This window comes from Rhinatrema bivittatum, chromosome 2 (assembly GCF_901001135.1).
Source record: "Rhinatrema bivittatum chromosome 2, aRhiBiv1.1, whole genome shotgun sequence".
Lineage (NCBI taxonomy): Eukaryota > Metazoa > Chordata > Amphibia > Gymnophiona > Rhinatrematidae > Rhinatrema > Rhinatrema bivittatum.
In genome coordinates this window covers 730,946,615-730,972,259 of record NC_042616.1, presented here as the reverse complement: position 1 = coordinate 730,972,259, position 25,645 = coordinate 730,946,615, and the positions used below count along the sequence as shown (strand labels likewise).

The window sequence follows — 25,645 nt, the reverse complement described above, 5'->3', positions numbered from 1 at the left end:
CCAGCTGACTTTGCTATCCAGACTGTGCCTGAATATAGACTTCTTTGTTTGTAAATCAATGAGCGTTAGGTGAAGCACTCTGCCCGGTCCCCTCCCTACCTGACTCCTTGCTTGTCATTATCATTTAGGTGTTAGGTTTAGGCATTAGGCGTTTGTTTTCAGGGCAGTAGACAGGTCCAAGTGGCCTAGATAGGAAAAGTGAAGTATTCCCACCCTTAGTCACCACAAGGCTTGGGCTTATGCCCCTGACAGGATTATGGATCTTCACCCATTCCCCTGGTCTTTCCTTTTATGTTATCCAGAGAATTCCAACTCTTCCAGACCCCCTCCCCCCATAAAAGACATATGGAAAATTCCCTCTCCCTGGAAACCCTTTCCTTTTTCATTTCATTTTTTTCTTTACCACCTTCTCATTCGAGGGAGAGAAGTAAAAGGCACTAATCGTCCACTCAAAAAAACTGGCTTCTATTGAAGGCTTCTAGTGTGATCTCCATGGGATGCCGAGAACTCTGAGCATGAGGAAGCTGCCAAAGCACAACTTATTTTTGCTTCCAAATAGATCCTTACGAAAAGTAAAACTATAAGTCCATGCTTGCAGTGGGATAAAGTCAGGACTGGAACAGTCTGCTCTGAAAATATGGAGCCAGTTGTTAGCCCTAAAAGCAAGGGTATGCTTAAACATGTACAAAGTAGGTACTGGTAAGGTAAGTATATAAGAGAGGTGACGTCAATGTAAGATTGGAAGACTGGGGTAAGTGAAACTGTTAAGCTGGTTGTGCTGGAGCCATGCCATTAAAAAGAAAAGTGTAATGATTTGTTGCAGAAAAAAGTTCTCCCTTTAAAAGAAGCTTTTTCCCACGAAAACAATAGTTAGTGATGCTTAGTGAACAGAAGATCTTCTCACCTTTTTCCCATCCATGGCCTGTAATAGAGTAAAATGGCATTGTTTCGTTCACCTAGGTTAGCAATATGGCCATGATAACAAATAGGGATGTGAATCGTGTCCTCGATCGTCTTAACGATCGATTTCGGCTGGGAGGGGGAGGGAATCGTATTGTTGCCGTTTGGGGGGGTAAAATATCGTGAAAAATCGTTAAAAATCGTTAAAAATCGAAAAATCGAAAAATCGGCACATTAAAACCCCCTAAAACCCACCCCCGACCCTTTAAATTAAATCCCCCACCCTCCCGAACCCCCCCCCAAATAACTTAAATAACCTGCGGGTCCAGCGGCGGTCCGGAACGGCAGCGGTCCGGAACGGGCTCCTGCTCCTGAATCTTGTCGTCTTCAGCCGGCGCCATTTTCCAAAATGGCGCCGAAAAATGGCGGCGGCCATAGACGAAAAAGATTGGATGGCAGGAGGTCCTTCCGGACCCCCGCTGGACTTTTGGCAAGTCTCGTGGGGGTCAGGAGGCCCCCCACAAGCTGGCCAAAAGTTCCTGGAGGTCCAGCGGGGGTCAGGGAGCGATTTCCCGCCGCGAATCGTTTTCGTACGGAAAATGGCGCCGGCCATACGCGTATGGCCGGCGCCATTTTCCGTATGGAAAATGGCGCCGGCAGGAGATCGACTGCAGGAGGTCGTTCAGCGAGGCGCCGGAACCCTCGCTGAACGACCTCCTGCAGTCGATCTCCTGCCGGCGCCATTTTCCGTACGGAAACGATTCGCGGCGGGAAATCGCTCCCTGACCCCCGCTGGACCTCCAGGAACTTTTGGCCAGCTTGTGGGGGGCCTCCTGACCCCCACGAGACTTGCCAAAAGTCCAGCGGGGGTCCGGAAGGACCTCCTGCCGTCCAATCTTTTTCGTCTATGGCCGCCGCCATTTTTCAGCGCCATTTTGGAAAATGGCGCCGGCTGAAGACGACAAGATTCAGGAGCAGGAGCCCGTTCCGGACCGCTGCCGTTCCGGACCGCCGCTGGACCCGCAGGTTATTTAAGTTATTGGGGGGGTGGGGTTCGGGAGGGTGGGGGATTTAATTTAAAGGGTCGCGGGTGGGTTTTAGGGGGTTTTAGTGTGCCGGCTCACGATTCTAACGATTTATAACGATAAATCGTTAGAATCTGTATTGTATTGTGTTCCATAACGGTTTAAGACGATATTAAAATTATCGGACGATAATTTTAATCGTCCTAAAACGATTCACATCCCTAATAACAAATGAAAAAAATGGGAGCTAAATGTCTTCAGCTGCTGTCATATGGAGATATTCCATCCCGATTATGCCTTTCAGAGTTTTGGAGCTGAAGCCTCTTGGAGGGGAATAAAAATAAAGAAAAAGTATATGGATCAAAAATCCTTTGTAGGCCAATCCATGGGCAAAGGTAGCAGTGGTGGTGGTAGGGGTGGGGGGAGGGAGCAGGGGGCTCTCTACTTTGGGGGCCAATTTTCAAAGGGATCAAGCTAGATAAGTAAGGACTTAGCCAGGCCCAGATTTAGGCATAGGCAACATAGGCAATTGCCTAGGGCAACACATTTTGAAGGTGCCAAATATCCAAGTCAATGAGGAGCCTGTTCCAATTGTTCTTTTTAAAGGGGCACTGCTACGGCATTCTGTAACTCTGGAGAGGGTAGTGGTAAAGGGATTTTATCCATTATCTAATTTTTAGGGTTTTCTTTCCCCGCCATCGCCCTCCCCAACTCTCCTATTCTGCCTTTAGACACCCATATCCTAAATCTGCCCTGGAGACTGGTTAAATCAAAGCCTTTGAACGTTTATTGGGTTGAGTGACTAAATTTAGCTGCTCAGGTATAGATGATCACTATAATTGCTCAAGTTCTAGGTGATCCAGGTAATGTGGTTATTCCAGGGGAATAAAGTTAGATAACTAGCTCTGATTTTCAGAATGCTATAAATTTAGTGCCTGCATAGTAGTTTCCATTAGGGATGTGAATCGTTTTTCAACGATTAAAATTATCGTCCGATAATGTTTATATCGTCTTAAATCGTTATAGAACACGATACAATAGAAATTCTAACGATTTATCGTTAAAAATCGTTAAATCGTGTTAGTGCGCACTAACTCGAGTTAGTGCGCACTAACTCCCCGTTAGTGCGCACTAACTCGAGTTAGTGCGCACTAACTGAAAATGATACAAATAAACACTTTCCAGGTCACTGAAGGTCAGTTAGGAATGAATATGTGTTCCTATTGGCTGGCTGCCCTCTTATCTATTGATGTTACCAAGGTTACCACTGAGGTGATGGTTGGGGGGATGGGAAATGGAACTGGAAACTAACGAACACCAACAGAAAATGAAACAAAGTGTTCACACTTCCCAGGTCAGTAAAGGTCACTTAGGAATGAATATGTATGTATGTATTCCTATTGGCTGGCTGTGCTCTTATCTATTGATGTTACCAATATGGTTGGGGGGATGTGAAATGGAAACAGTTGGAAGCTTGACAAAAAAAGTAATGTAATGATCAGCACTCACCTGACTAGAACTTGTTTGTTTATTATTTTTGTTAGCAGGCACCTGAAATGCTAGTGCATGTTGAATTTGCCAATCACTGTGCATTTTAGAAAGGTGGTCCTGGCTGGAACTGTACACAGTTCAAATATATGTAATTGATTGTTGGTAAGTGTATTTTTTAAGTAGCCACACTGGCACCAGTATGTTTACTTTTCCTCCTACTTAACTCACTAGCTCAGCTTTGTAAGAAGGGCTTCTCTGCTTGTGTGTTGTTTTTTTTTGGTGTGAGGAGAGCAGAAACATCAGATCTTTATTCAATCTACTACAGTCATCTCTTACAGTGCCCTATCCCTATTAATACCAGGAGTGTTGTGATCTTCCTGCACACAGTGCCCTAACCCTGATACCAGTCTGAGACAGCTCCCTCCCTGCATTACTAGTGAGAGGCTGGCTTCACAGACAGGGGGGAGCTGCCTGACCCTCACTCCTGACTTCCCCCATGTCCCAGCTAGTGAATGGTGTGTGGGTGAGGGGGGGGGGGAGGATGGTGAAGTCTGAGACAGCTCCCTCCCTGCATTACTAGTGAGAGGCTGGCTTCACAGACAGGGGGGGAGCTGCCTGACCCTCACTCCTGACTTCCCCCATGTCCCAGCTAGTGAATGGTGTGTGGGGGGGGGGGGGGGGGGAGGATGGTGAAGTCTGAGACAGCTCCCTCCCTGCATTACTAGTGAGAGGCTGGCTTCACAGACAGGGGGGAGCTGCCTGACCCTCACTCCTGACTTCCCCCATGTCCCAGCTAGTGAATGGAGTGTGGGTGAGGGGGGGGGGAGGATGGTGAAGTCTGAGACAGCTCCCTCCCTGCATTACTAGTGAGAGGCTGGCTTCACAGACAGGGGGGAGCTGCCTGACCCTCACTCCTGACTTCCCCCATGTCCCAGCTAGTGAATGGTGTGTGGGTGAGGGGGGGGGGTGGATGGTGAAGTCTGAGACAGCTCCCTCCCTGCATTACTAGTGAGAGGCTGGCTTCACAGACAGGGGGGGAGCTGCCTGACCCTCACTCCTGACTTCCCCCATGTCCCAGCTAGTGAATGGTGTGTGGGTGAGGGGGGGGGGGAGGATGGTGAAGTCTGAGACAGCTCCCTCCCTGCATTACTAATGAGAGGCTGGCTTCACAGACAGGGGGGAGCTGCCTGACCCTCACTCCTGACTTCCCCCATGTCCCAGCTAGTGAATGGTGTGTGGGTGAGGGGGGGGGGGGGAGGATGGTGAAGTCTGAGACAGCTCCCTCCCTGCATTACTAGTGAGAGGCTGGCTTCACAGACAGGGGGGAGCTGCCTGACCCTCACTCCTGACTTCCCCCATGTCCCAGCTAGTGAATGGTGTGTGGGTGAGGGGGGGGGGAGGATGGTGAAGTCTGAGACAGCTCCCTCCCTGCATTACTAGTGAGAGGCTGGCTTCACAGACAGGGGGGAGCTGCCTGACCCTCACTCCTGACTTCCCCCATGTCCCAGCTAGTGAATGGTGTGTGGGTGAGGGGGGGGGGGGAGGATGGTGAAGTCTGAGACAGCTCCCTCCCTGCATTACTAGTGAGAGGCTGGCTTCACAGACAGGGGGGAGCTGCCTGACCCTCACTCCTGACTTCCCCCATGTCCCAGCTAGTGAATGGTGTGTGGGTGGGGGGGGGGGGGGTGGATGGTGAAGTCTGAGACAGCTCCCTCCCTGCATTACTAGTGAGAGGCTGGCTTCACAGACAGGGGGGAGCTGCCTGAACCTCACTCCTGACTTCCCCCATGTCCCAGCTAGTGAATGGTGTGTGGGTGAGGGGGGGGGGGGTGGTGAAGTCTGAGACAGCTCCCTCCCTGCATTACTAGTGAGAGGCTGGCTTCACAGACAGGGGGGAGCTGCCTGACCCTCACTCCTGACTTCCCCCATGTCCCAGCTAGTGAATGGTGTGTGGGTGAGGGGGGGGGGGGAGGATGGTGAAGTCTGAGACAGCTCCCTCCCTGCATTACTAGTGAGAGGCTGGCATCACAGACAGGGGGGAGCTGCCTGACCCTCACTCCTGACTTCCCCCATGTCCCAGCTAGTGAATGGTGTGTGGGTGAGGGGGGGGGGGTGGATGGTGAAGTCTGAGACAGCTCCCTCCCTGCATTACTAGTGAGAGGCTGGCTTCACAGACAGGGGGGAGCTGCCTGACCATCACTCCTGACTTCCCCCATGTCCCAGCTAGTGAATGGTGTGTGGGTGAGGGGGGGGGGGGTGGATGGTGAAGTCTGAGACAGCTCCCTCCCTGCATTACTAGTGAGAGGCTGGCTTCACAGACAGGGGGGAGCTGCCTGACCCTCACTCCTGACTTCCCCCATGTCCCAGCTAGTGAATGGTGTGTGGTTGAGGGGGGGGGGGGGGTGGATGGTGAAGTCTGAGACAGCTCCCTCCCTGCATTACTAGTGAGAGGCTGGCTTCACAGACAGGGGGGAGCTGCCTGACCCTCACTCCTGACTTCCCCCATGTCCCAGCTAGTGAATGGTGTGTGGGTGAGGGGGGGGGGGAGGATGGTGAAGTCTGAGACAGCTCCCTCCCTGCATTACTAGTGAGAGGCTGGCTTCACAGACAGGGGGGAGCTGCCTGACCCTCACTCCTGACTTCCCCCATGTCCCAGCTAGTGAATGGTGTGTGGGTGAGGGGGGGGGGGAGGATGGTGAAGTCTGAGACAGCTCCCTCCCTGCATTACTAGTGAGAGGCTGGCTTCACAGACAGGGGGGAGCTGCCTGACCCTCACTCCTGACTTCCCCCATGTCCCAGCTAGTGAATGGTGTGTGGGTGATGGGGGGGGTGGGAGGATGGTGAAGTCTGAGACAGCTCACTCCCTGCATTACTAGTGAGAGGCTGGCTTCACAGACAGGGGGGAGCTGCCTGACCCTCACTCCTGACTTCCCCCATGTCCCAGCTAGTGAATGGTGTGTGGGTCGGGGGGGGGGGGGAGGATGGTGAAGTCTGAGACAGCTCCCTCCCTGCATTACTAGTGAGAGGCTGGCTTCACAGACAGGGGGGAGCTGCCTGACCCTCACTCCTGACTTCCCCCATGTCCCAGCTAGTGAATGGTGTGTGGGTGAGGGGGGGGGGGTGGATGGTGAAGTCTGAGACAGCTCCCTCCCTGCATTACTAGTGAGAGGCTGGCTTCACAGACAGGGGGGAGCTGCCTGACCCTCACTCCTGACTTCCCCCATGTCCTAGCTAGTGAATGGTGTGTGGGTGAGGGGGGGGGGGGTAGATGGTGAAGTCTGAGACAGCTCCCTCCCTGCATTACTAGTGAGAGGCTGGCTTCACAGACAGGGGGGAGCTGCCTGACCCTCACTCCTGACTTCCCCCATGTCCCAGCTAGTGAATGGTGTGTGGGTGAGGGGGGGGGGGGGAGGATGGTGAAGTCTGAGACAGCTCCCTCCCTGCATTACTAGTGAGAGGCTGGCTTCACAGACAGGGGGGAGCTGCCTGACCCTCACTCCTGACTTCCCCCATGTCCCAGCTAGTGAATGGTGTGTGGGTGAGGGGGGGGGGGGGGGGAGGATGGTGAAGTCTGAGACAGCTCCCTCCCTGCATTACTAGTGAGAGGCTGGCTTCACAGACAGGGGGGAGCTGCCTGTCCCTCACTCCTGACTTCCCCCATGTCCCAGCTAGTGAATGGTGTGTGGGTGAGGGGGGGTGGTGGATGGTGAAGTCTGAGACAGCTCCCTCCCTGCATTACTAGTGAGAGGCTGGCTTCACAGACAGGGGGGAGCTGCCTGACCCTCACTCCTGCCTTCCCCCATGTCCCAGCTAGTGAATGGTGTGTGGGTGAGGGGGGGGGGGGTGGATGGTGAAGTCTGAGACAGCTCCCTCCCTGCATTACTAGTGAGAGGCTGGCTTCACAGACAGGGGGGAGCTGCCTGACCCTCACTCCTCCGGGGTATTGTGATCTTCCTGCACACAGTGCCCTATCCCTGATACCAGGGGTGTTGTGATCTTCCTGCATGCAGTGCCCTATCCCTATTAATACCAGGAGTGTTGTGATCTTCCTGCATGCAGTGCCCTATCCCTATAAATACCAGGAGTGTTGTGATCTTCCTGCATGCAGTGCCCTATCCCTGATACCGGGATGTGTGCAAGAAGATCACAACACCCCCGGTATCAGGAATAGGGCACTGTGTGCAGGAAGATCACAACACCCCCAGTATCAGGAATAGGGCACTGTGTGCAGGAAGATCACAACACCCCTGGTATTAGGGATAGGGCACTGTGTGCAGGAAGATCACAACACTCCTGGTATTAATAGGGATAGGGCACTGTGTGCAGGAAGATCACAATACCCCTGGTATCAGGGTTAGGGCACAAGTTCTAGTCACATTGACTGATCACATTACTTGTTTTGTCAAGCTACCAACTGTTTCCATTTCCCATCCCCCATATACTGTCAGTAGGAAACTTGGTAACATGAATAAATAAGAGGGCAGCCAATAGGAATACATATTCATTCCTAAACTGACCTTAACTGACCTGAAAAGTGTCAAATTGTATCATTTTCAGTTAGTGCGCACTAACTCCCAGTTAGTGCGCACTAACTCCCGTTAGTGCGCACTAACTCGAGTTAGTGCGCACTAATCGGAAAAAACAATTTTTAACGATTTTTTAACTAAAAAATCGTGCCTAAGACGATTTTCTTGCCCTGCCACACGATTTCTATCGTTAAGACGATATGGAAAACGATTCACATCCCTAGTTTCCATACCTCATGATACATCACATGCTGCACTATTTTTTCAGGGAGAGAGAGAGAGAGAGAGACTGACTCTGTGTAGCGTCAATAGGACATGCTACATATGTACCACTGTAAGAGGGGATATTTTCAATGAGGGGTGGGTTTGGGGTGGGGTGGTTTTACATACACAGTCAGAGGAATTAACTGCAAATGTGAATTCACTGAAGAATTTCTAAGATTTGAATCAATGAAAGCTAGCTAGAGACTACACTGTACAAATCAACTCCTCTTGTTTATACTTTTTATTGATTCAAATGATAGAAATTCTTCAGTGAATTCACATTTGAAGTGCGTATGTAAAATCACCCATTCCCCAAACCCACTTGTTATATTGACTCTATACAGATTCTCTCACTCTCTCTCAAGGCTAATGTGGGTAAAACACACAGAAAAAACAGTGAAGTTAAATCCTGTGTTACTCTACCACATTCCGTGCTAGGAGACCCTCATTTCCATTAACTCCTCCCACTTGCATACTAATGCACATTGCACTATTTTTCATGCACACTAGGGCCCTAACGCGAATAGCTAAATTTGTCTTTCCAGTATTCACTAAACCCTTCCCACCCATGGAGTTTTAAGTTAAGTAATGACAGAGATCCACTAGAATTCTCCCTCTCTCCCACCCAACATGCATACAAGTCTGAATGAAGTATATACTGGAGTAACAGCCCCTTCAACTTCTTCCTCTACCCATCCAAAGAAAGCACACAGCATAGCCGATTGCCCCTTCATTCACCCCCACCCCACCTGCCCGAACTGAGTACAGTCACTCAATTTGGGCAGATGGGTTGGGGGTGAATGAAGGGGCCAACAGTCACTCCCATCTCCCCTCCACCTGCCTGAACAAAGCACATGCAGAGGCTCACTCCTCCCCTCTCTCTAAATTCCCTTACCCCCAAATAAACTACAGCCTCTCTATCTCCCTCTCCCATCTACCCAAATTTTCTAAAAATGTCCCCTTATCACATTCCTAACCCACTTCCATAAGCTACGAAAAGTCCTCCAAAGGTTTGGTCTGCTGAACCAGGAGGAAAATATGAGCTTACCACCTTCCAGCTTGGCAGGGAGTTCTTGAGGCTGGGAGGAGGGGTCTAGGGTGGGGATGAAAAGGAAACATTTTTTAAAATTTGGGTGGTGGGAGGAGGAAATGGAGGAGCTGTCAACCTTAGTATGTGATTTAATTGGGTGGTTGAGAGGGGGAGATGGGAGTGCTGTTGGCCCCAGTATAACTTTGTTTAGGTGTGTGTTATGCTTCATTTGGGCAGATGGGAGGGGGAAATTGACTGGCTGTCAGTCCAATGTATGCGTCATTTGGGCAGGTGGATCGAGGGCCTATCTGCTCTATGTAAATTTTGTATAGGAGCTGGTGGGAGATGGCTTAAATGGAAGCTCTGATTTTCAACATTAGCCAACTAAGGGCCTGATTCACTAAGGGTGTAATTTTCAAAGGAGATATGTGCGTAAATGTAACATACTATCGTAGCAATTTTCAAAAGCCATTTTCTCTAGTAAAGTACACTGACGTCAGTAAATCCTAAGGACAATTCAATGGCATATACTATAGCAATTTTCAAAAGCCCACTTACTCAAGTAAAGTGCATTTACTCAAGTAAATGCTTTTTAAAATCAGATATTCAGCAACATTTTTACTCGGGTAGGGACAGTTGAATATCCAGCTAGATATAATCAGATAAATTTAGCTGATTATCTTACTCGCTGGGTGGGTTTTTGAATATTAACTCCTTTGGAATTAATATTCAAAGCTATTTAAGGGATAATTCACAAGATTTAGCCAAATAATAAAGGGCATACTAGAAACATTCCAGGGCGGGGAGTTAGTCGAATAAATTAGTCAGCTATCTCTAAATGTGCCTAACAGCAGGTCTAAAGTTATTTGGGAATATTAGCTTTAACCGGCTATTTTCAAAAGAATATAGCTGGTTAAGTGCCGAGCTGCAGGTTTAACAAAAATATAAAAGATTATAGGCCTAATGGCCCTATCACTGTTTTCACCCAAGCAAGAAATACATGACCCTGTTGGGCTGTGTCTGCAGCCACCCCCGCCCCCAAGCAATTCAAAGTTATTTTAAAAAGGCGTATTTTAAAGAGTTGGTGTTGATTTCCCCCCCCCCCCATCCACTCCCCGGCCTGCCAAACTTCTGCCAATATTTGCCTTCTCTGGTCCTCCTAATCCTCTCACCCTACTGGTACTTTTATTATGTTGTTCTTCAGCCGGGATCAATGTAGCAGTTCATCTGGGACTTGAGCCGAGAGCCTCCAGTGTTGCTAGGGTGCCGCTCTGGAAAAATAAGCTCGGCTCCCTTGCAAAGCTGGAATTGCTGGGCCCAGGTCACTGCAGGCTGCTGCCCTTATCTGGGCTAAAGAGAACAGTATAAAGGTATTGGGAGGTTGGGGAGGTGGGAATGCAGGAAGACAAATATTGGCAGAAGTTCGACAGGACCAGGGAGCAGGCAGAGGGAAGAGGAGACTGGCACCAGCTCTATAAAAATGTTTTTTTTTTAAATAAACTTTGAAGGGTTTGGGGATAGGGCCGTTGTTTCCATTAGGCAAACTGAGTGGTTGGCCAGAGTGCCAAGACTTGGGGGTGGCCAGTGTGGGATCTAGAGGGGTGCTGTACCAAAGTCTATAGTGTCAAAGAAGGAAGCCCCGTGCTGGATCCATTGCAGCCAGCAGTTAAGTTGGGCAAGTGGGGATGAATGACTAAAAGATTGCCTAGGGCACCCAATATGCTTGCGCCAGCCCTGTTGAGGGGACTGCAGGTGCAGCCCAGCAGGGCCAGGTATTTCTAGCTTGGGTGGAGGCAATGATAGAGCCAGTAGGCCTGCAACCTTTTTTTTTCCTTTAAACCTGCAGCTTACCACTTAACCAGCTGGATAACTTTAAACCTAATCGGCAATATTCAAAAGATATCCAGGTAGGTTTAAAGTTATTCGCATACAGGAAGCTGGATAACTTTAATTAGGGATATTCAGTTGGACGTTTATTTCTTTGAATAGCAGGGACAAGTTATCTGGCTAACTGTGACAGATAACTTGTCTGTTTTCCAGCTTACTTTATATTGACCTCTTTCAATCCACACTATAGAAATCCCAATATATCCCCTTTTGCAACATATGCTATTGGGGTAAAATATGGATGAATACCTACCAGTAATTGTCCTCTAGAGCCCAAAAGCAGCATAACCGCATATTAGGAGCAGTGGTCTAGTGTTTAGAAAATGAGATAGATTTAAGACTTGTTTTGTCCTCGAGGGCCACAAACCTGTCGAGGTTTTAGGATATCCTAATGAATATGCATGACATAGATTTGCATACAACTGAGGCAGAGTGCATGCAAATCTCTCTCATGCATATTCATTAGGGATATCGTGAAAACCAGACTGGTTTGTGGCCCTCGAGGACCGGAACTGCCCACCCCTGGTCTAATATCTTCTCCACCTGGTCTAATATCACATACCACCTGATGTGGTATGTGACCTGACACAAGTCACTGTTACACTTTTCTGATTTAGTTTTCTATCTGGGCAATCAAAATAGTCTAATTTCCAGTTCCCTTCTTTAATTATCTTACTGTGAGTTACAAAGTGTGTGCATATAGAAGTCAGCCCCTGTGTCTTCCAAAGGGAATCAGTAATTAAGGTATAAAAATGTAACAGGTAAGGATGTGCAGACAAAAAGTTTATGTTCATAAGTCCATAAGTCGAAAGGGGGGGTCAATTTTGGTCAATATGGACATATGGAGAATTCCATAAGTTGAGGCTATGTCCATAGGTGCACCGGTTCCCTAAATAAAAATTTAAACCCCTCACCCTCCTTAATCCCCCCCCAAGACTTACCAAAACTCCCTGGTGGTCCAGCGGGGAGTCAGGAAGCCATTCCTGTATTCATTTGCGAGGAGCACGTGACGTCGGCGTCACTCCGACGTGACGCGGACGTCACGTGGTCCACCGCGGTTCCGCTCCCGGACCCCTCGTTGGACCCAACCGGAACTTTTGGCCAGCTTGGGGGGGCCTCCTGACCCCCCCAAGCTGGCCAAAAGTTCCGTTTGGGTCCAACGAGGGGTCCGGGAGCGGAACCGCGGTGGACCATGTGACGTCGGCGTCACTCCGACGTGACGCAGACGTCACGTGATTCACCGCGCGTCCGCTCCCGGACCCTCGTTGGACCCAAACGGAACTTTTGGCCAGCTTGGGGGGGCCTCCTGATTTCCACGTGACGTCGGAGTGACGCCGACGTCACGTGGTCCACCGCAGTTCCGCTCCCGGACCCCTCGTTGGACCCAAATGGAACTTTTGGCCAGCTTGGGGAGTTTTGGTAAGTCTTGGGGGGGATTAAGGAGGGTGAGGGGTTTAAATTTTTATTTAGGATCAACGATCGCGATTTCCAACTTATTCAACACTATGTTGAATAAGTTGGAAATCGCGATCGTTTTCGCCTCATCACTTTTTTAAGTCAAAAAAAAAAAATAAGTTGCGTTTTACATATGTGGTCAAAACGAATGCACACCCCTAGTAACAGGAGATATGTGCAAGAAAGCCCAAATCTGAGTCAACTGACAACTTCATTATATGGATTCAATTGAGATCCCTGCACCTGCTGGCTGATTTTCTTATTGCCTGGCTTTTGTTTACCTTTGGTTTGTGACATGAAGAAAAAAAAAGCAGATTGATGGCCTGCTCTATAGTGTTGACTTTGCCAGTGACAGCAGGCTGCTGGGAGCTCAGAAGTGGGGGGAGGGTGGGCGGAGGAACTGTGCCCTAGTCTCCCTTTGCCTTGTCTATCTCTTTGAGCCTGGTAGAGTGAATGTCTACTCCAGATCCTGCAGTGGCTCACAGGTCTTCTCTACCCCATGTGCAATCTCTTATCAATGATATTGGTGGATAATCCCTATGCCTAGGGAAAGTGGCTATAGTGCAGGATAGAGATGTGAATCGGAACCGGAATCGGTTCAGATTCCGGTGACGATTCACATCGTGTTTTTTTTTTCGTCCGGCCCGATCGTGGTTTTGTTTATCAGCTGCGCCCGAGCCGATAAACAAAACCACCCATTTTTAAAGATGGCCCGCGCCACTGGACCACCAGGTACCTGTAAAAGGTTTTTGGGGGGTCGGGAGGGTGGGGGAAGCTAAGGGATTAGTTTTAAAGGGTCGGGGTGGGTTTAGGGGTTATTTTTGTGTGCCGTTTTTCCCGCCCTCCCCCAAAACGATAAGAAAACCCCCACGATCAATATTGTGGGGTTTTCCTATCGTTTTGGGGGAGCCCCCGATTTCTGACAATTTTGAAAATATTGTACAATATTTTCAATCGTCCGAAGCCCAATTCACATCCCTAGTGCAGGATGCCATGGTGTTGAGTGAGAACAAGGCCAGGATTGCTACTGGAGTGAGTAAAGAGGAGACTGGATCTGGAGACATTGGTGCCACACCCTCTTTTAACTCCCAGATACTGCTCCTTTCTTCGGGGACTGTTTACTATGGATGACGGAGGGGGAGGGTTGGTCTCAGTAAACCAACATGATTACACTGGAAGCAATTTGGGAAGCCCTTAAAAGTTTGGGCAAGGCTGTTATGTCCCAATTAGCTCAAGCTGTTAAGGGGGAACTTGACTATGGAAAATAAGATGCAATCACTAGAAAGTTTGAAAGAAGCCACTGAGAAACTTTTATCAGACCTCACAGCTAAAGTGGACCAAGTAACTATAGTAAAGCAATCTGTTATTAAAAATAATACCTATTTAACATCAAAATTAGAAAATGTAGAGATTTCGGCGAGATGGTAAAATTTGCATTTCATTAATTTTCAGAGACTACCTCTGGTATTACCTAAAGAGGTGTTTAAAAGAAATTAGTGAAGATTCTAATCAATCCCACTAATCAAGGATATTTTATCTTTCTATGTTTAAGAATAAAGAGACAGTCTTCTAGGAAAGATGTTTCTTCAATCTCTTATGACATTTTTCTTAACAGCAATATTGGAGACATCGGATATTGTGCTTGGTACATCTCCTGCTCTCATAGTTTCCTTTGCATTAGACCCTAATAGAGAGTGGTTAGTTATTAAAACATTCCTTTAGGCATTGTGATGACATTTTTCTTCAGTTAAAGATTAGAATATTCATGAATGTGGCAAAAGCAACACAGAAGAGGAGTAAACAATTTTTGCTAATGAGACTTAGGGCATTGCAGCTGGGAGCCCATTTGTTTTTAAGTTTCCTTATAAATGTTATATTAAGTATAAAGATGTTTCGTATATTGTTTTTTGAGCCTGCTCAATTAACTTTCTTTCTGAGTGTAATATGTTAATCTGGGTCACACAGCTTCTTCACTACCCAGGTTCGCAACTGGATCTTGTTAGTGCCTTCTTAATAGTAGCTTTTAGTGCTGTTTACCTTGACTACTTATTTTTATTTATCATGGGTTTGTAAACTGACAGCTCCCCTTTTCTGGTGGACTTATTTAAGGTGTACATTATTATAGAACTGAATCTTTTCCTTTTTCCTTATATGGGGCAATGCTATTCTTATATTTCCTCTCAAGCTAATCTTGATGTTGTAAGTTATAAGTGTTATAAATACAAAATTAAGAAGAGAAAAGAAATACAAATTGTGAAGATGATGAAGGTGATGTTTCTTCCTTCTCATGCCTGGTTTTATGTCATTGATGGTGCTCTATTTTAAATGACGATAATGTGTTCTAGTGAAGTGTATCTCCCCATTGTTTCATTTTGTCCATGAAGTGTTTTATAACCAAATTTAAAAGCCATTGTAATAAATTGCTTCCAAACTTCTCCAACGATCTGGAATTTTATTCCAACCATATACATGCATAGTAACAACATCTGTTGAGAAATTCTTTCTATCAGAAGTAGAACATTATTTTCATGATCACCAGTTGCAGTATTGCTACACTTATATTTGCTGTAAATGTATAGTATATTTGAATTTGATTCATACTTGCAGCATTGAGTTTGGGGTTCAGATTAGACTGTGCCATTCAAAAGATAAAACAGATTGATGTGACTTCAATACTTACAATACTGCTTCCAGTAATCTTGTTCATTCTTTATAAAGTATTGCATTTAACAGCAAAGAGTTAAAAATTGAGACAAAGTTGCATCAGCAAAAAAAAAAAAAAAAAAAGTAAGTGCTATACAAGAAAAGAAAATTGCCATCTTCATTTAACATACATTTGCAAGTGGAGAGAGTGGACAGGAACAAACAGCTACATATAAATGCCAAGCCTATAATGACTAAAGTAGCTGCTAAAATATAAAGTGCAAATTGAGCCTGTTTAAAAAAAAAATGGACATTTTAAGGCGGAGTTTACAGCATGTATAGTGGAAATATTTTTGTTGTTTTGCAAGTTATATTTTAGCATATACATATTTGCAACAGCATATAAGAAAAAAAATTAGGATACACAGGTGCTTTTGAAGCTATTACTAAAATGCTCTTCTGCATTGTTGTGTGACTATTTTCTTTAAAATCTACTATACAGTGCAAACCATATGTGCTACACAATAACTATACAATAACATTACAAATGACTTTAATATAAAGTGTTTAAATAAAAAATAACGTAACCACAGCTATGAATACTGCTGGTAAAATAAATAATTATTTGTTTTAAATGGCACCAGTAATACACTTTTACTAATGGACTGTATTATGAAATTACACTTTCCTAAGTCCTCAACTCAGCAAAGATGATTTACATTATTTCCTGATTGTCCAGATGTAATTCAAGCAGATCCCTTTGGATTGCATGAAATATACTAAACACTAGTACCAAAGGTGATTAAACAGTTCATTTAACATGTTCTGCTGCATGTGATGAGCAATAAAACTTCTTGTGAGTTATAAAGTTTGAAAGATTGTTGAACTGGATGTCACACAGGCGACAATATTTCCCGCTGGTTGGAGCTTGGGTAGCACCATTTACTCCTTTTGCTATACTAGACAACTGTTCTTCAGCCGAAGGAGTTGCTGGAGAGACATTTTCATTGGCTGCTACAGGGTTCTCAGAAACCCAAGATGGCGAATCATGACCATCTTCCTGCTGAGAATTCTGGGAAACATTTTCTTGCTGTGGGTTGACTGCAGGCCTTTCCTCTTGCTTTAGTCCCCCATTAACTATCACCATGCCTCTGTTTTTGGGCAATAATGGGAGAGACTCTTTCTTCTGCCCAGAACATCCATTTGAAGATGCCTGGCTTTTAGGGGACTCACTTTCTGCATTTGTGCTTTGATCTATATTTGTATTGTTGCTGATGACAAGCGAACCAGAAATATAATCACTTGGCTTGATTCCATAATAGGGAGAAAGCTGGTCTACTCCTTTAGCTTTCTTTATTGCTCCAGGGTAAAGGCATTGTGGAAGAAACAAATTTTTGTTTTCTTCTTTTGTTGTGATAAGCTGGGCTGCTTCACTAAAGACTTTTAATCCTTGAAGAGTTGCTAATTGGGAAGAAAACAAGTTTCCATTGGCTGAAGACTGCTTTGCATTTCCATTTTTCTCACATTTTATTATACTTCTTTCATAAAGGCATTCAGGGCTGCTTCGTTCACTTTCTAGGTTTTGAAACACTTTATTATCGAGATGTCCTATGTCACTACGCTGATGCGCAGTTACAGGGCAAAAGTTTTGCTTGTGTGCAAGATAATTCTCTACTTTATTAAAACTTATCTTGCATACTGTGCACTCATGGTAGTCCAGGAGCCTTTTTGGAGAAGTAGATGTCCTCTCTGACTGTGACAAACATTTTTTGCTCAGATCAATTGGTGCATCCATCTCCAAACTGGAAACTGTGGAATGTGGAGTGTCACTTTTTGAAACTGGAATACATTTGTTGAGAGATAATGATGTTTCCAGGTGCTTTGGAGCTGCTCCTGGAAAGATTTCACACCTTGGATGATAACAATCTCCAAGACCATCTGTTGACTCTTGGGAAGATGTACATGGATTTCCGAGATTAGCTACTTGCAGAAACCGCTGCGGAAGCAACTGAGGCCTTTGCTCTTGCTCTGGGAGGCACATCTCATACATCTTTCTCCGTTTTCGTGTGCGCAATGTTCTCTGCATAGCAGGCACTTTGTTAGAAGCAGATCTTTTCTGTGGGGGATCATGACGTGTAGCACAGTAATACTGTTTGTGAACCATATATGTTTCATGTCTACTGAAAGTAATATTGCAAGCTTCACATGTGGTCTTACTAGGATCACCACTATCACTTTCTAGGACAGGAGTGCTAGGGTTCTTAACATCAGTAGGCTTTCCATTAATTTTCTCGTCACTGGAATTTCCAGTGGTTAGTTTCTTCACTTGTACCACAAATTCCTTTTCAAGACTCTTATTTGATCCAATCAAATCTAACACAGTGGTGGAGTTAATGCAGGATGGTGTAAGAAGTTGATTCTCTGAATCAGAAGTATGAGCAGAAGAAGTAAGCATGTTTAGAGAATTCTGAGCATTGTTAGGGCTCACAGCTTCTGGTATTTTTTCTGAAACACTGGTAAAGTCTGGTGACTTTGCTATTTGCTGCCATCGACTACTGCAGTAATGCTTTTTATGTACTAAGTAATTGTCCAAATTGTTGAATGTAATATTGCACTCAAAACAGGTTGCCCCTTTTGGCATCAGTGGACTGTAGAGGACTGGGGGATAGCTATTACTTCCATGCCTCAGCCTCCGATGCACCAGTTCAGACATCTTAGCTAAGATCTCTGAAGCCTGAGGAACAACAGTGATATCCTGGGGAAAAGCAAACTGAGAAAGAAAAGGTCCCATAGAGAAAGAGGGCCCAATATTAGGTTGAACTGGAGATGAAGCTAGTCTTGGACTAGATGGTTCTGATTTTATTTTAGTGTAAGAAAACCCTTGCTTATTTGTTGTTGGCTGTGTTTCTGGTCTCTGGTTTGTAAGGAAGAGTTGTGGTTTCTTTTCACACTTGTCTAATTCAGTGTCAGAGCTGGCATCTTTACTCTGCAGGGTCTTTTGGCTCTGCTGCCCTTCATTTCTGTTCAGCAGCTCTGTTTGTTGCAGGTTTTCTTCATTACCACAAGGAGAGTGCTCGACGTCATTTTCTCTTAGTGTCTTGCTGCTGGCAATATGGAGCTCCTGGTGCTGCAGCAGCTCTCGCTGAGTCTGGAAGCCAAAATGGCAGTGGTTGCATCGAAAGGCCGCTTGAGTAAGATGCGAGAAAAGATGTTGGTGAAAGTTAATTACAGAGTCTGCAGTGTAATCACAAACTGAGCATTTCAGGCTAGCCCCAGCCGGAAAAAAATCTTCTATCTTCATTCCTAAAATGAAAATAAGTAAAATGATTTAAAATAGTTTCCTCTTACTCTACCTAATGACTTCTTGAATATGAAATATTTTCCACTTTGTTGCTGCTCCTACTTACCTTTTCTTTCTATTCTCTTTCCTACTGCTCCCCCTCCCCAATTATTCAAGCTCCTGCCTTCATACTTTTCCATTCCTACAATGCTTACTCTTAGCAGAAGGACATTCTCCTCTGCCTTTTTCAAATCCCTTAGTCTTGAATCTTATTAATATCCTGGTCAAAATCTTTCCAAAGACTAGGAATCAAAGTTTATGTCAATCCAGATATGCCTGCTTTCATTTTTCACATATTCCAGAAGTTATGATATGTGCAGTAATTATTATAAAGCTGGTTACAGTTGTATGATATTTGACCAACTTTACGTGGCAAAAATGCATTGTACTTTCAGCATATGTACTAACAATTAGGTATGCAAAATTATAGAAACTAAAAAAGATACTTTGCAAAGTTAATTTATATTCTAAAGCAAAGAGAATGTGCTAAAAATGTATCTAACATCTTTGCTTGTCCACCCCAGTCCTCATTCTGTAGACTCCTAGGACAGGTAGAGCATCCATTGACCTTGTCAAATAGATTGATCAAGGAACGCTTCGTCCTCTTATTACTGAGCCCCTGACATGAGGATGGGGAAACATGGGCCTTGCTCTCTCCATCTCATTCATTTAGGAAGGAGTGGAGACCTGTCAGCACCACCTTTCCTCCTTCTATAGGACAACTGAAAAATATAAAAGATATGTATAACAGCTTCCTCCCCTCCATTTAAACTAAAATGCCTGGCTACTTGGCTGCAGGTTGTTTGGCAAGGTTATTGAATAGGGGGCATAGTTGTATATGATACAGTTGTCCAGTTCAATATTCCCTTCCTGCGTTGCTAAATGTTTCAGGTCATGGACTGCCGAAGGATGAGGCTGCTTGTGCTGCGTATCCCTTTCTTCATCCTGACATCAGTCCCTTAGTCAGTGCTTCCCAACCCAATCCTTGGGGCATACCTAACCAGGATATACGCAATGAATATGCATGCGACAGATCTGCATGCACTGCCTCAATCTTATGTATTTTTTGTGGATATTCTGAAAACCAGACTGGCTAGATGTGCCCCAAGGACTGGTTTGAGAAACACTGCCTTAAATCCTACACAGTTTTTCTTTAACTTTGTTCCAATTATGCCCGTTTTTACCATCAGGAAGGAATCAGGCCCATTTTTCTTTCATTTGCCCTTTTCCCACATGACTTTCTATGGATTTGGGCCTTGTTTGTGGTATGGTGCGGTATGGTGGTGATCCTTCTCCCTTTCACTCCTGTAAAGGAAGGATTCCTTATTACATTTCTTTTTATTTCTCATGAGGACACTGCCAATTTAGTATAAATTGTAAATGGAAGTATGGGAATTTTGAAGGTGAATGGCACAATATGTCCAGATAAGCTGGAAAGAAATGCGACCCTTAGGATTTATATTGAATGTTATGCATAAAAAATCTATATCCACCCAAATTCTTCCATACTTGGCCTCTATGAATAAAACAATTGGCCCATCTACAAAGACAGACTACATCCACAGTAAGTATTTTATTTTATTATATTTATTAATATTTTTTGCAATAATGTATATTGGTAATCAATACATATCAAATCTCATTTTCAAATTTCAGTGTTATTCAGTTTGGTGCAGGGGCTAAATTCCTTTGTACTATGCTATGCAGAAGTACAAATCTTAGTGCCAGGAGAATTTTCAGTCTGCTGGTAACATCATGATTCACAATGCAATTTGTGAGATATTTAAAAAGAGCTGGGTCAGATGCTGTTGATGAAAACAGTAATAGCACTGGCCTCAGCTTTGGACAACATTTAGAGGTCGCAGGGAGGAAACATCCCACTAAGAGATAGGACACTTAGAAAGCTTGCAGAACTGCCCCAGTGCGGACAGTTGTATAATGCAGCCATTAAACTTTGGAAAGAAACATGTTTCTTAAACTAATGCAACCGCATTTGCTCATGTTTTTCAGCAGAGGTAAGTTTTGAATATAACGATTCCTAGGTAGATTATTTTGCCTTTGATAATTCTCTTTGGATTGCATAGGGAGGTATTCCCTTTCCTCGCACTTTACTTTAATACCCTTGGAATATTATACACCTTCATTTCCATGTTGAAAAGATAACATATAAAATTCAGTGCCAAAGGAGATTTATTTGCCTTCACTTAGAAATACAGATCAATTTTCAGCACTATAGGTAACAGTGAGTAAATAAAATTTCAGTACTAAATCAGTTTCAATATCTTAGCGCTGGGGTTAGCTCTTTGTGACCAATGGTGTTTTTTTTTATAAAGTAGACTAAAAACAACAGAGGTTTTGCTGATAATTCAGACTCTTGGTATAACCCAAGAATCTGAAGTATTTTGAGGGCTAGGAACTGGCATGATCCAGGCACTAGGTATTTGGTACATTCATTGCAGATTTATTGTGTGTTTCTATGCTGCTTTACCTATGTTTGGAATCTACCTTTGTAATTTTTTTGTAATGTTTAATTTGTTTGTGTTCTGTAGTTTTAGATATTTTGTTGATTGTTTATATTTTGCAGATTTTATTATGTGTGTTTATTGTTATCCCCTAAGATTTTTGGATTAGCAGACAAATCTGTTAAATAAATAAGCAAATAAATAAATAAATAAATATACTCCTACTCCACTCTGTCTTAAGACACAGGGGCACTTCTGGGAGAAGGGCTGCGAACTAGCTCTAGATTATCAAGTCAAATTCATCTAGTCTTGGTTTTACCCCAGTGCTCGCAGGAACTTGTAGTTTTGCTTTTCTTAAAGAATGCAGAGGTAAATCAGAGTTACACATCTCTGCATGCAATGGGATAAAATCAGGACTGGATCAACTTGTCCTGAAAATCTGGAGCCAGTTGGTAACTCTATCTGGGAACTGAAGGCCAATTAAAAACCACATGGGGGTCCTGGATCCTACTGATGAGGGGGAGGGAGGGGAGGAAGAAGAAAAGTTTTCAAGACTCTTAGGGCTGCATTTTAAGAGGTACACGTGGGCATACATTTGTGCGCACATGTTATAAAATCCGGGGTCGGCGCACGCAAGGGGGTGCACACTTGTGCACCTTGCGCGCGCTGAGCCCTAGGGGAGCCCCGATGGCTTTTCCCGCTCCCTCCGAGGCCACTCCGAGCGGCCTCGGAGGGAAATTTCCTTCTGCCCTCCACTTTCCCCTCCCTTCCCCTCCCTAACCCGCCCCCCAGCCCTATCTAAACGGCCCTACGAAGGCCTCTGGCCACACCCCCACCCCGCCCTGGACTGACCATGCCCCGCTCCTTTTTTCAAGCCCGAGGACATATGCATGCCCCGGGGCTTGCGTGTGTCGCCAGGCCTATGCAAAATAGGCTCAGCGAGCATAACCTCCCTGTGCATGTAAATCCAGCTGGATTTATGTGCGTAGAGCTTTTAAAATCTGCCCCTTAGGCTCCAGATGTCTTCTGGAGCCTAAGGGGCAGAGTCATACCATATCAGTATGGTTTTGTTCCAAAATAATAAGTACTGGGGTACTTGGTAGATGTGCACACCTTGACAGATATATACTTCCTGCTTTTGCAGTCTATGTAGAAACATGAACCCAAACACTCTTCAAATGTTACAGTCACAAGATTCTTGCAATATTAAGGTATTTTTTTTTCACAACTTAGCAGCACACTCCTTAGAGATGCTCCCAACCATGGGACTTTTTCTGTATTAGTACCTGAATTAAGTTGTTGATTCTCTTCACCAGTAATAATTTCACTTCTCCTAGCCAACAGTAAAATCTCTTGTTAAGGTCCTTCAATTTAGAGAACCCTCCTGAACAATTACACACAAGATCCTGCTGTCACTCCTCTTTGCAGCAACTGTGTGTGTAGCTCGCTCATTCAAATTCTTGGCAGGCCTACCTTTGACACCAGACTGTAAATCCAATTCTTAAGATAAAAATAGTGGTGACCCTCCCATAGGATCAAGGAGTATAGGATATACTCTTTTTCTCTAAGGGTCAACTTCTTGCTTCTTTCACTAAGAATCCTCCTGGACTTTAAGTCTGCTCCCTCTCCTAGAAAGCCTGGAGAGCTATAAGGGAAGAAGAGCCTCAGGAGAGCTAAAAGGAAAGAAGAGAGAATGTTCTGGCTTTCTCTGCTCTTTAGAAACCTACTCCCTTTCTGTAAGCCCACTTCTAGTGGGAAGGGTCTAAACACTAGTAACCATCCCTCTTTTCTTTTTCTTTTTTATCTCATCCATAAATGTATATGGAGACACTTAAGCAAATAGTAAAGAACAGGGGACTTTTAGGACCCCCTTGAATTGGGTACTACCATGTGGTATATTTGAAGGGACACTGACATGTCCTTTGTCATAGAAAAAGGAAATAAGCAGTTAGCTGCTAGACCAAATAATAGTTACAATAGTCATTAATGTCTTAATAGTACATAATGTATTTCTAAACTACATATAACAAAGCAGTGTGGTTGCCATCTTTGTCCATTTAGAGCCATAAAAATAAAGGTCAACAATTCAAATAACTTGTAGGTAATACCTATATATTCGACTAACTTTATACGTTTGTGTATTCTTCATCAGAGCAGTACAGTGATGAGGGGAACATAGTTTTTGAAGGCTGCTTACCCCAAAATTAAGTTATTTCAGACAAAGGGGTTATCTAAACGTTTTTGTTGACCTTTATTTCTGGAATATATTTATATGTGAACCTAAAGGCTCAATGAGCATTTTTTTATTTTGTTGACATGAAGGAACTGGGGAAAGGAGAAAGGATGGACTTACCACTATGAGAATTTAGGTGCATTTCTAGAGCTCTTGCATTGGAAAAACTTTTAGTGCATTGTGGGAAGGGACAGATGCTGGATATTTGATGAATACTGTCTTCATTTTCCTCTGACAACTGAGCAGTTTCTCTTTGCCTTCCACTGCAATAATACATGAGATGTGCCTGCAAATTCCTCTCACTTCGATACCAAATGCCACAGGATTTGCAAGGAAATATATCCTCTATGAGCAGCAGAAAAAATTAAAAAAGGAAGCATACATTAACCACAACCTACTGCATTCCTTTGGGCTAGCAAAACAATAATGGTTAAAGGTTGAATAGAGGATATAATAAGATGCTAAGAAAAGAAGAGGGGTCGATTCACTAAGCAAGTTTGATAGCATTACAACAATGCAAGAGAAACTTTACCGATTTTTAAACTGAAATTCAGAAACTGAAGGCAATGACTAAATCAAATCATACAGAGCTGTACTTACACCAGAGGGCTCACTTATCAAACATTAGTGCCAATGTTAAATCCTGAAATCTGGCACTTGTCTTGGTTTTTATAGAAATGTACTAATTAGCACTAGATTAGCGCAGGATTTACTCAAAATTTATAAGAAGGCGAGGCAAAGCAGTTAATGAAAGCAAATGTTATAAAAGAGTAGGAACAAACCCTAAACACAGCAAAACACTTATAAGAAATCCTTAGCTTTGCTCGCTGATTTTGTTGACCTTCTGCCCGTCCATCTTCTCAGATGAGAAAATGTATTTTTCTATCTTTCTGCTTCTCTGAGAGTTAGGCCTAATCTGTTAATATTAAACTTGTCAGCACTGACAGAGCAGTGTCAGCTTAATATATGAAGCCCTATATATGGAATCCTTTAATTACTACAGGATTATTAATGTAAACTAATTCTCATGTTTTAATATACAGTTCCAGGCCCATTCATTAAAACAATCCCAGAAAAGGCACAAGTATCCTCTACCTTTATATTTTTGTGCTAACACAACAGGAAAGTATAGTGGACAGGTTGGTACAATCTAATGGTCCTTTTCTGCTGACATCTTCTGGGTTTCTCTATCTATGTATATTTCTTTACTGAAGCTGCATCAAAACATTTGATAATTGGCATTTGGAGATTTAAGGTCAGAATGAGAAATGTCATTAATGTTCAATAGGTTGCAGTCTGGGTCAATTTCCTATGGAAGTCTTTATTTGTCAGATTGAAAATTCTTGAACAATTCTTTGCAATATGCTAACTTGTTTAAAACCCTATCAATTTTGATTCAAAAATTGAATACCACAAATCCAAGTGCCTATATATATATATATACTGCATATATAGGATATATAATATATAATATAGTAAGTAATTATCATTTTTCTTATGTATCCATGCCAAATGTGAGATCAGACTCAATAGAACATGCCCAATGGATATAGAATTTCTAGGAACCAACTACAATTTTGCAGTCAATATGGGCCTCATTGATCAAGATTATTTTTCTTATTTTTTCGGGGGGTGGGTGGGTCTGGAGGCTTAAATATTTTCAGTTACCCATGGATTTTTCACCTATTTTATATTCCCACACAATTTAATTTAAGTCCAGAGATTGCAGAGACAATCTTTATCGGGGTCTATGCACCAGGGGTTCTTCCATAACACTACATTTTTGGGCAATACATCTGGCCACTAGGTATTGCCATTGAACAATTACTATGGCTCCCTCTTTCCCCTCTTCCTAGGGGCTATGAATGATTTCTCCAGGGCATCCTCAGCCCCGCATGACCTGGGAAGCATAAGACCTGAGCCAGGATTCTTACTCGGGTCCCTTTTCTTGGCAGTGCACAGCACACCACTGGGTACCCCAAGATTATTTTTAATGATTCTATACCTTTTGAAAAAATGGAAAATCTAGCAGATTTTAAATTCTGTTTTACCTAATTTATTTGCATTGAAACCTTTATAAAGATTTGGAAATATTTTAAAATGCTATATGACACTTACTGTTGACAATAGCTGTAGGCAAAATAGATGCCATAGCAGCTTGTTGAGGAAGCAATTGTATTGAGTCCAGCAAACGTGCAGGATACATGCCCTCTGAAAAAGTCATCTGACTGGCAGCTTGCAGCCTTGAGTCAAAATCCACAACAAAGGCAATCAGCTCTTCTCCCTCAGCAATGGCCTTGGTAGTTGTGCACCAAAGTTGCCCTCCTATAAAACACAACGATCTGTTTAACAATTCAGCCTCAGAAAACAAATTTGAAACATATTCATG

The 25,645-nt window shown here is 44.2% G+C and overlaps 1 protein-coding gene across 3 annotated transcripts in view; it reads right to left on the bottom strand.

Annotated features, from left to right (window-relative positions):
• Positions 1 to 15,021: 15,021 nt before the first annotated feature.
• ZFPM2 (zinc finger protein, FOG family member 2) overlaps positions 15,022 to 25,645 on the bottom strand; it is a 1,143,438-nt gene continuing 1,132,814 nt past the window's right edge. For 2 of the 3 annotated variants that reach the window (XM_029591865.1, XM_029591866.1), the window contains 3 exons: positions 25,375 to 25,581; positions 23,377 to 23,601; positions 15,022 to 18,524 (listed from right to left, as the gene is read on the bottom strand). In XM_029591865.1, coding sequence (XP_029447725.1) covers positions 16,033 to 18,524; positions 23,377 to 23,601; positions 25,375 to 25,581 — 2,924 coding nt within the window. In that variant the 3' untranslated portion in view covers positions 15,022 to 16,032. The remainder of the gene's footprint in view (positions 18,525 to 23,376; positions 23,602 to 25,374; positions 25,582 to 25,645) is intronic. The other variant, XM_029591867.1, reaches the window with a different exon arrangement.